Source organism: Trachurus trachurus (genome assembly GCF_905171665.1).
Source record: "Trachurus trachurus genome assembly, chromosome: 6".
Taxonomy (NCBI): Eukaryota; Metazoa; Chordata; class Actinopteri; order Carangiformes; family Carangidae; genus Trachurus; species Trachurus trachurus.
The window spans coordinates 5,453,111-5,464,815 of record NC_139897.1 but is presented as its reverse complement, the minus strand read 5'-3'; the positions used below and the strand labels follow the sequence as shown (position 1 = coordinate 5,464,815).

The 11,705-nt window shown below is 41.4% G+C and overlaps 1 protein-coding gene across 1 annotated transcript; it reads right to left on the bottom strand.

The window, feature by feature from the left end:
• Positions 1-212: 212 nt before the first annotated feature.
• Positions 213-3,693, bottom strand: rlbp1b (retinaldehyde binding protein 1b; the record flags this gene model as incomplete). The annotated part of the gene is made up of 6 exons (XM_083972968.1): positions 3,568-3,693; positions 2,638-2,842; positions 1,899-2,077; positions 1,571-1,729; positions 716-826; positions 213-341 (listed from the first exon to the last, which is right to left on the bottom strand). The coding sequence occupies exons 1-6, from the start codon at positions 3,679-3,681 to the stop codon at positions 213-215; spliced, it is 897 nt and encodes a 298-aa protein (XP_083829094.1). The 5' UTR covers positions 3,682-3,693.
• Positions 3,694-11,705: the final 8,012 nt, after the last annotated feature.

Below are 11,705 nucleotides of genomic sequence, written 5' to 3'. Positions count from 1 at the left end.
GATAACTGAAAATCCACTAGTTCCAGTTCCTCTTTGATTGTGCTTTGTGTGGACCACAGGAAAACAACATCACTTGAACTTTTCACACACTATGGCTTCCATTCATAACTTCTACACCCACACAGCCAGATTGGGCTTAGAGTATCCACAGTCTATAGGGTTTTGCAATATATAATGGTTCTGTGCCTGTATGGCAGAGGGGTAGAGGGTGTTTAGTCAAACAGCTTGGTTGCTGCGGCCTTGCCATCATATTTAGCACCTTTTCCATCAAACTCAGATGGAAGGATGTCGGCGTCAAACTCCTTGTAGTAGTTGTCCAGCTCATCTCCGTGGACAAACACCTAGGGCAAAGATAGCAGCTGTTAGACTCCTTTGTGACTGGGGATTACCGACCCATTAATTCAATTTGTAAATGAGTGGGAATGTAATTTCAGTTGGTACCTAGTATACTCTGGGGTACACTCATAAATACAACATAATTTCAAACTGGCATCAGCAGCCTGCTTGCTGTCTGCTTGCTCATCACAATCTAATTCTACACTAATATCAAGCATGTGAGACTTCAATAATGATAACATAATAAACAATGTCACAGATTTGAAAGCAGCATGTTACTAAAAGAAACAGTGCAAAATGAACCTACAAACTGGAGTAAAATCTCAAATCTGATATTGAAAAGCAACATTCAGGAACGAAACAGCTTTGTGAAACTCACTCTCTCTAGCAGCTTGCCCTTCATGAGTGGTTTGACCACGTTGTAGGTGGTGGTGAAGTACCAGGGCTGGTGGATAAAGTGCACTGCTTTGAAACGGGCGGGGAATGAGTCCTGGTGGAGAGGAGACAAGAAGAGAAATTGGTGATACAACTTTAAAAAAGAAAAAGACAAACCTTTACCTTGCCAAAAGAAAAGAATATTTCTCTCCAGTGGAAGGTCTTGTGGAACAGTTTAAGGTTAAGTGTACCTGGGTGTTGATAGAGGGTGTTTTTTGTTTTGTTTTTTTCCACTTTGCTGATCATCAAACATCTCTTTGACCTACAAACTGTAGCCAGACCCCAGGGACAACCGTTTAAGCTTCTTTGAGAAATGTTGTTATAATAATAATAATAAAAGGAAAACATTAAAGGTCCAGTGTGTAAAATGAGGGGGAAACAGTGACATCTATCTATTCCAATTCTATTATTTATCTATTAAATAATTATATTGTTCATTTATGAACGTGAAACTCTTGAAATGTGCTTTTCCATTCCATACAAACAATGGCAGCGCAAGATGGCGACACTCTCGAAGCAAGACCCTTGCTATATAAAAGAAGAATTTTAAGGCTATGAAAACTAAACAGATTTTATTTCATAGCGATTATACACTTATACAAATATATTCATTGGTAGTATATTCAGATTTTGCCAATAAACCTTGACAAATTTACACACTGGACCTTTAATAATCAACTTCCCCTGTGCTATATCCAGCCAAGCTAATTCAAACCCTTAGTCACTGAAAACCTGATGAAAACTTTGTAAAAGACAAAAACAAAACTGTGTTGTAGTTAACAACTAGTTCAGGGCACACCTGCAACATGTCCACCATCTTCTTCAGCTCGGTGGGTTTGATTCCTGACGCCTGCTGCATGGTGAACCCCTTGAAGTTCTCAATGATGCAGAAGCCGTTGATCTGAGTCTCCTCATTCTCCAGCAGCTTCTCCAGGATCACACAGTAGGCACGCAGGATCTGAACACACACACACACACAACCTCATCGTGCATAAACCTTAAAATAAAAGGACCTCCTACAGCTTTCAGATGTCTAATGATTTATCAAGGTTGTGTGACCGATTAAAACATCTTGGGTGTAATTTTTCTCCTGCGTTATGGATTTACAGTCTCCCAGCAGTTCTCACCTCATCGAAGGTGATCTCCTCGTAGTCCCAGTTCTCGATGTTGAAGAGCAGCACCACGCGGCCATATTTGTCTCTGCTCTGCAGGATGCCGGGGTAACCAGCCTCGATAGTGCTGCGTACGGCCTCTGGGGTCAGATTCTCAAACAGTTCAGGGTAATCCTTCCTGAAACGGACGTAGCCTGGACACAAACACAGATTTTAGGAATTTTCATGGTCCTGTCATCCATTTTTGATCTGATAGAAATCACTCTTGCTTGTATGAAATTTCATCAAATGACCAATTCTTAAATTCACAATCTAAAAGGTGAATTTTAATGTTTATCCTTCAGGTAGGTTGGATCACTCTCTCCTCAGGAAGTGGTAAAAGTATTGAATCAGGCAACATTTCAGTGTCTCTTGATGATCTTAATGCTGGTGTAAAATGTTTTTTCCATGCTGTTTTTAAACACAGGATCACTGTCAGTCTTTGGCATGAAAACTCTCATTTAAAGATAGTGTCATAACATAAACCTCCCAAAGCTTGTGTCATTTAAAGCCTGTTAGTATCACTTCATTGCAAATAAGCTATTGTTGGAGAGTTGGCACAGTCAGTTCCTTTGTTGGTATACGTGTCAATCATTTGTAAAATCTCAGACACCACAGCTGGACCGATTTTGACAAGTCATCTTCTTTCAAAACTACTGAAGGCTCACATTTTCTCACAGCTGCCAAAAACACGTGTGAATAACCGCTGACGTACCCTTCATGAGGTCAAAGGCTCTGGGCACGTCGTACTTCCTGGCGCGGATGAAGCGGACAAGCAGACCGTCTGGTTTCTCTCCGAAGGTGTCCTGCACCCCCTTGGCCAGATCATCACCTGCATCCGCCTTCTCCTTGATCATTCCACGCAGCTCCTTCACTGCAGACACCCGCTTCTCATCTGTCTCATTCAGCTCGTCCTTGGCCTGCAGGGAGAGCCAGACCACACAGTCAGCTCACATTGCACATATGTATTGTATTGATATCTTTATGACACATCTTGTTCTGGTGAGTTTAAATTTGCCCCACCTACATTTGTCTTTGTCTAGCCAGTGATTACTTTGGCAGACAGAGGGCTATAAAGTGGTTGGCTAGATAACACTCTGTGTTTGCTAACTAAGTTAGATAACTTATTCTCCCAAACTGAGGTGGCACTTTTTGCTGTTTTTTTTCTCTTTTCTTACAAGAAAAGGCATTTAACTAAGCATTTGTCACAAAAAATGCAACTGCAGCAGAAGCGCAGATGTTGCAAATGGTCTTAAGCCTGCAAGCCGCATTTCCAAAATATCTATTATCTTGCAAAATTAAATGTGTATCTTTCATCTCTTACAAGCTAATAATAATGATAAGAACAAGAATATTGTGAACATATTTACAATTTGAATATATTCATTCTGTGAAGTCATGATTTCATCCATAATGACCAGTCATTCATGTTCAAGACACTGCAAACCCACACAGGTATTTCCAGTTATTCTTTTGGTGTTGAAGCTGAACTGAGTTAAGATAGAAACTGCATGACCTCTGTGAACTGGTTACACTGACAAAGAGTCACAGGTAGAGCTCCAATCAGACCTGGTAAGTTTGATTTTTAATGTCCTAATGAATACAGCATAGTGATGTCTCTGTGTGTCTGGTCTGGCTACTGTACCTTCTGCCTGGTGTGGTCTGGCAGGTTGGCACAGGCTCCAAACACTGCTCCGTGGTCCTTGACGGTGAGACGTTCCAGCTTAGCCCTGAGAGCCTGCTCCTCCTCCGACACCATACGGTAAGTTCCACTCTGTACACAGAGAAATAATTAATTAATACAGCACAACATTCCATGATGAGTAGGCCTATTTATGTCTTTCTCTAAGATTGCAACCATTGATGCTAAGTTAAAACAAGGTTAAAGTGAAGCTGCAATGACTGATACAGTGCAGAAAGCTGTCTTCACACTGCAGAGTAGTAACCACTGGAAACACACAGGTGTGATTAACATCACTAACAACGGCGTTCAGCACCGCAGGCTTGCCTTTTAAACACCGACTTCCAGTGTCAGAAAAAAACGTTTTTTTTTTTTTTCTGTCGTCTAAGCAACAGGACAAATACAAGTCCAGTTGTCTATGATTCAATTTGCCCAGAAAAAAAAAATAGAACATGAAAATCAAAAGTTTAGTTACTTGTTCTTTGATATTCAAAAAGAAGAGAACACTTTGTGTTTCAATTTTATTTTGTGTATTTCAAAATGAAAATCCAATAAACCATTTTTTGTTTGTTAATTCCCATTCATCAAAAGAAAATCCAATGACCAAAAGATACACTGACCCAGATGCAACACAGAAATGCAACAGATCCCTCATTAATGTTATTGACTAGACTTGTTTTTTACTGAGACACTCCAAAGTCTATGTGGTGAAATGGACGGATTAAAGATGTGACAGTGGATGTTACTAATGTCTGCCCATCAGAGCTTCCTGGAGCATAGAAACACACACACACTCATTTGTGGCTGCAAGTCAAAACTACCACTTCCTGTTGACGGTAAGATTAAAAAAAAATGTTTTTCTCTTCTATTTGGTTAAAAACTAAATGCCTCACTGTATCAGTATAATTCTCTCACAAGACTCAGTTGTGCTGTGTGAAATTTTAAACATGTCTAATCCATATGAAACTATGTGCCCGTCCAGCAGTGCTGCAGGAGCAGAATGAATAGGCCTCAGTGTTTGGTTAATCTCTCTCACATGAGTCCAGTAAAGCTTGTAAATACATGGTAAGGACGACTAGCAGGCCTGACGCAGGGATCAGAGATTAGCAGCTAAGAGCTACAGTAGCTGTTGACGGCATCCATAACTAGGAGCTTTGGTCTGGGAAACGTAGAGCCACAGTTCAGTCCAACTTATAGAAGGATGAATGGATGTTTGTCTTGTGAGTGTGTTGTGTTACTCAACCTGAGCCCCCTCCTCAACACTACTGTTAAAACTCAGTTTGAAAACACTTGTGTATATATACTAGATAGATAGATAGATAGATAGATAGATAGATAGATAGATAGATAGATAGATAGATAGATAGATAGATAGATAGATAGATAGATAGATAGATAGATAGATAGATAGATAGATGTACTTTATTAATCCCGAAGGAAATTCAAATGTGGTCAACTGCTCGCATAGAACCAGTCACACATAGTATGACAAGAAAAACAGATTATAAATAGCTAAAAAATAATAATATCATTGATTAGTTAGAAGTGCAGGTACTTACAACCACAGCCATGTCCTCTGCTCTTTAGATCGGCTTCGTACTGTGAGGGAGAAAACACAATATGTGATCCATGTGATTCTCAGGGGGGAAAAACAAACAATTGACATATTGTAGTCCACGTTAATCCCCCTTCATCCCCCTCTCTGCTCTGACAGGACACCTTCATTGTGCTATATTTAGCATTCCTGGATAATTTGTCAGGAGATTTAAGGTCAACGCTCCTTAGTTTCATAATCAACATAGGCGCATCCTCACAGTCCATGTTAAACGCTTTAGTGTCAATAAAGTCTGTGTTATGGACGAACACATTATGGTCTGATTTAATCACATCACACATTCCTTAAGTGTGTTCACAGTCCAGTAGTTAATCCAGTGCTGACATAATAATCAATCAGTCAACTATAAGAAAATGAATCATTGAATCATCATTTGTCATGCAAAAACAAAAAAATACAATTCTTGTTCCAGCTTCTCATCTGTCAGCGATGTGATAGAAAGCTGAATATCTATAGGGTAAAATGTTAAAATAGACTTTGACGACCTGTGTTGGGTATTTTTGACCACCGTCACCATACTAAACCAGATCAAACTATAATTAAGGAATGATGTGATGGAAAGAACAGCCTAATTCAAAATACATCAGTCTTACAGTAAACATAATGAAATATCAAAAACCAACATGACAACTTCTTTTGCCTGCAACAATATTTCAAAAGTGAAATTCTCCTGTGTGTCCTTTCCCACAGATTCCTTTATCATTTTGCTCTGGGTATATTTGTCAGTCACTGTGGTTGTGATGTGCAGACAAATCAGCTGTTTGAAATTTGCTGCCTCACGTCTCCTGAAATTCCATCAGTCCAGAGAGATCAGATCACAAGAGCACTTGCACTTTTCATTTCTGACCACAGTAGGACTGCAATTCTCATTCGTCTCATGATGCATCTACGTTACCAACAAGTCTTCACAGAACTACATTTAGCATCAGATACCACAAAAGACACCGCAAAAAGCAGCCAAATGTCCACACATTTTTTGGTTTTGTGCCTCTGTAAATTACAATTTAACCCTGAGTGAAACTGTTCCTGAACTAGTAGAGTATCACCCGAGGCAGAGAGGAGGCTGAAGAGGCTCCTCAGCACTGGAGGCCGAGTCTTCTTACCTGAGGCAGATGTGAAGTTGCTGTGGGGAGTCGTGGGGTCTGTGTGGAGCAGGGTGGACGGGACCTATGATTTGTAGTGTTGGGATTAGTGTCGTCACAGCAGATTACACCCAACAGATTTCTTTTTTCTTTTCAATCAGCATAAAAGTGGCAGAGAGGGTGTGAAGAGCGGGGAGGTGGGGGCGTTGGGTGGGTTTGGGGGTGGAGTGATGGCGACAGTTTGTGGCTCATAGTGGAGGTGTTGCCATGATGGAGGCGCATGAGGTCAGGGCACATTTGTGGATGATGTAATGATGGGTGTGCACTTTAGGTGAAAGATGGTTTAAAGCGTGGTGGTGGTGGTGTGGATTTGATCGCATTCCACGGAGACTTGGATGGAGTGAAAAGTGACCATTGTGACCGTTTGATTTCTGCCACGTGAACACACTTGGGTGAGGGGAGAGGAGGATGGTTAGTTAGTCTGCTTCACATGTTTAGAGGCATGAATGGGGAAAGTCTGATTCAGATGTCCACCTTCAGCAAAATTCTATTTGAGTGTGACTTTCTAGAAATAGAAATAATTTTATTTTCATGTTTTATCTTTATTTATCTTTTATCTATATTTATCTTGTGCTTTTGTACATTAAATTGTAATATTAATATTATTATAAGTTGGAGGCTTCAAATAAGCCCACTGTGGTTTTTTGCCTCTCCCTGCACTGTTTTATTATTACCTATCATGTTTTATGTTGTATTCTTTTAAATTGTGCAAAATAAAAGAATTAAGAACTGTTTGATGCCTCGTATTATGGGCTGGGACCCTGTTTGTACTGTTGATGACGTTTGGTGCTGTTCTGAGCATTATTTGAGGCTGTAAGTGGCTTTTTGATCGGTTGCCAGTGGATCCGTATACTGCACTGTTTGTTATGGTGCGGTCATTGCTAAAGTTGCTACAACTAGAGAAGCTAGCAGTTAGCAGACTTCATCTCTCGAGGGGGGGTCTAACTCGGTGTTATGGTGCGTTGGACCATGGCTTAAATTTACGCCGGAATATCCCTTTAATGTCACAGCATTCTGTTTTCTTCCTTATTATTTCTGGAAGAATTTCTGTACTGCGAAGGCTGGGGCGAAAAGGAAAAAAAAGGGCACATATAGCGCGTCCTCACCACTGAAGAGGGCACTTTAGCACACGTTTTGGCTGCCATGAGGTCACTTTACCGCGCATTTTGGCTTCCAGGGGGCACTTTAGCACGCGTTTTTCAACAACTGAGCCACGAGGGGGGGGGGTGACTGCCCCCCTGCCCTCCCCCTGTGCACGCCACTGCTCAGACCACACTTCAAATGCCAAAATATAGAAAGCATATGCTGTGAACAACACATTTTTAAAACACTGATAATAAAAAAAAACATTGTTGATCTGTCACCTCACTTCTGTTAAAGAAGTGAAAGTGCAGTTCAGTTAGTCTGAGGCTGCAGATTTGGCCTCCACTGGCTCAGGACCTAGGATATGAAGCAAATCATTAGAAATTTGTTTTGAGAAAAAAAAGAAAAAGAAATCCTTCATTGTGACTGAGGGGAAACATACACACACACACACGCACACACACACACACAAACACACACAATCCACAACCACCAGCGTCACTACAAGGATTTGGATTTAGACTTACATTTCTATCAGTAAACATGGGCCCTAAATGATCCACAATTCCCTGTGATCAGATTAGTTCTCACATACACATTGTATCTCAGCTCACAGAGAATAACCACACTGCGCACGTGCCAGTCTCCTTAAAGGGACAACGAGGAGTTTCTATTTGGTTATAAAAAAGTCTCACGTTAATGTGGATGAATCTACGCTACCCACACTTGTTAATGGGCCCATTTTCGATAAATAAATCGTTTTGTCTCTATCGTTATTTTGTTATTATTAGTGGTGGCGGAAATGCTGGTCGAGCCGACCAGCGTTTCCTTACTTTCGGTTTCGTGGTGAGTCATGAGAATAACGCTGCCGAATCGCCGTTTATGGTCGGAACTACGACGGTAAGTGATCGTCTTCCAACCTCTGACTTTAATTCTTGATGAATGAAAACATGAGTCTGTCTTGTGTCGGTCAAAGAATTTCACGGTGCCCGGAGGCTCATAAATGTAGTGTGAAAACGCTTTGCTTTTCCAAAACTCCTCGTTGTCCCTTTAAAGCAGAAGTAAGCGATCCAGTGGTTTTGGCTAACTTCTTGTCAGCCGATGGAGTTAGCAGTCCCCGCCCGCGTCCCTACATCACCACATTCACGCGCATCCCTTGGCTGCACACACAGAGAGGACCGTCCCTTTAAGCCGTTCTCTCTCCTCATTGGATAAAGGTTGTAGGATACAAGGAAAGTTTTCTCCTCTGCTTACAGCAGAGCAGAGTGACTGACAGACCCGTGTTTCAGACCAAACACTCTATATAAGTGATTGCTGTCGGAAGTTATAACTATTTAAGACTTATACAACACAAACATTCAGCTTACTTCTGCTTCAATAGTTATGCTGAGGACCTGTGTGTGTGTAAGGTGGATGGAGGGGGGGGGGGGGGGCCTGTGAGCATCGTGAGTTGAGAGAAATGTAAAGGTTTATATAATGTGTTAAGCCCTTCATCACATCACACACATGTACTCAGTCTTCATATCCAATCACAGCTGAGTGAGGCTGACAAAAGATTAATTTCAGTGGGGCAACAGAGAGGTGTACATGAACATCACAAATGAACTGAATGAATGACATGAATGAAGAGCCAGTGGACAGTGAAGACAGGATGCAGTCACTGTCGTATCAGAGTGCTGTGGTTGTTGGGTGAAACATTATTTTGTCAGTTTGATCAGCTGTTGTCTTTCTGTTGTAAACACTGGAATCGGCCTTCAGTAGGGAGCAGAGAACAAGAAGAAGATTCTTACTCTTTCCTTCTGTATCTGAACCTCCACACATTCATTTTACCCATCAACTGTTCATATTTCCAGGGAAATCCCCCTATATTAAATCAATGTTTTTTGTTAAAGCAGAAGTAAGCAGAATGTTTGTGTTAATATAAGTCTTAAATAGTTGTATCTTCCGACAGCAATCACTTATATAGAGTGTTTGGTCTGAAACACGGGTCTGTCAGTCACTCTGCTCTGCTGTAAGCCGAGGAGAAAACTTTCCTTGTATCCTACAACCTTTATCCAATGAGGAGAGAGAACGGCATAAAGGGGCGGTCCTCTCTGTGTGTGCGGCCAAGGGATGCGCGTGAATGTGGTGACGTAGGGACGAGGGCGGGGACTGCTAACTCCATCGGCTGACAGGAAGTTAGCCAAAACCACCGGATCGCTTACTTCTGCTTTAATATCAAAGTAAATACAGTGTTTACATTAAAGAGAACGGGGCTGAGGGATGTGCACTTCCATGTACATACAGTAACTGGCCAAACCAGCACCACTGCTTTATGGGGTTGCATCACATGGAGCTGATTCCAATAGACTATGGTTCTGATTACATCTCATCTCTCAGCTCATTTATGACATTCGTCCTAATTTTTATTTGTTACAAGTTGATTTTGTTGTTAAGTTACGCTTCCATGAAGAGTGATGAAGACGCCCTACAAAACAAAAGGTAACTGTATAGTATGAGGCCTCCTGATAGGTCGATGTAACTGGGGGTGGTGGGTTCGGGGATGAAAGGAGATGTAAACTTTATGAAAGTTGAATGTACATTTATTAAAAGCAGCATGTCTCTGCAAACATAAAGCCTATAGGCAATTTTTTTAGCACTAGTTGGTTCATTGACCAGGAACATGATGGACTTTTTTTATTTTTTTATTTCTAAGTATATTTTTGGGGCTTTTTAATGAAAGCACAGTCGAGAGAGAGACAGGAAAATAGGGAGGCAGAGAGGGGGGAATGACATGCAGGAAAGGGCCACTCAATGCAGGATGCGAACCGGGGCCGCCTGCAGTGAGGACTGTAACCTCAACACATGGGGCGGCTGCTCTAAACACCGCCCCTTCATGGACTATTTTTAAACTATTTTCTGAACACAGACCGATTGATCAACGTCATTATTTGTCTTTTATTGTAGGATAATTAACATAATGAGAATTCCTGAGCCCACAGTGACTGCTGCTGTCCCATCCTTCATGTGAGGTGTGGGTGTATGCACTCGTTGCCCCAGTAGCAGCAGGTTATTGTGTGGTGTTGTATCATGTTTAGGAGTCTCACTCTGACCCTGGCAGCACTAACGTCACCAACACACGTTTTCCTCCTGATGCAACGATGAAGGCCCAGGCAGCCGACCAGTAATCTGCTAAATCTGCTCAAGAAAGCGATTTGGGAAACAAAATTAGATGGATTTGGGCAAACAATGCTCCTCTCTGTTCTCTCCCTGCTGCAGCCTGAGCTGGGGGGCCAAGTTCAGGCTTTAGATGTGTGTATGTTCAGAAACAAAGAAGCTGAGGCACAAGGACAAAACCATTTATGGAGCCACGGAGGAGAAGAAAATGTGCAGCTCCACCTGCAGCCGACTGTTTAGTCAGTAGAAAAAAGGAAAACCACCATTAACTTTATAACTAAATATCCTTTCTCTGTGGTGACACCGTACACACAGCCTGCTCGCCTCTGGACTGGTGGATTTTGTAACCTATTTGGAAACGGTGCCATTCGATGATTTCACCTGCTGATCCAGTGGCTGTGACAAAATCTGACCAAAACATTTCCCAACAGCAGCAGCAGAGCCATTAATGCTCCTCCTGCTGACGACACTGCTCTTAATGCCGCGCTGGCAGAGGATCAAGTGGGGCGACCTCTGTAATTACCATGCACTACATCACATTAACCACTGTTCAGTGATGGATTCAGCTACTTATTCTGACTTTAAACTCAACTGTTTTTGTAATATCTGTATGTGGATTTGTAAGCGGATTAGTGATATTTATGTGACTGTGTTGCTATTTATGCGATTGAGATTTGTGGGTTGTTTATATTTATAAGCTTAGGATACTTTTCTTTAAATTGATGAATATAGGTAGTTTTCCTTACATGTAGTCAGCTCACCCACTTCTATATAAGTTACTTCCAGCTTCTGTCCTGCCATGCCCTAAAGAAGACCAGTGTGGGCTAAAACCGCTGGGAGTTTCAGCTGTGTTTTAAGAATGATGCCCTGAACAAATAAAGGCATTTTATCCTAATATCTTTGGCTCTTGTGTATGTCTGTTTTTGATTTTTAAAGACATAAGATACAAGATTTCTATTCTAAATTTAAAAAGGATAGCAAAATTGTTTCCAATCTCAAACTGTTAATCCCAGAAACACTAAGCCTTTGAATAATGTGAATTTATAGAGTGAATGGAACCGAGGTGTGAAACATTTGACCTGTAGTGTTTTACACACACGCTGCAG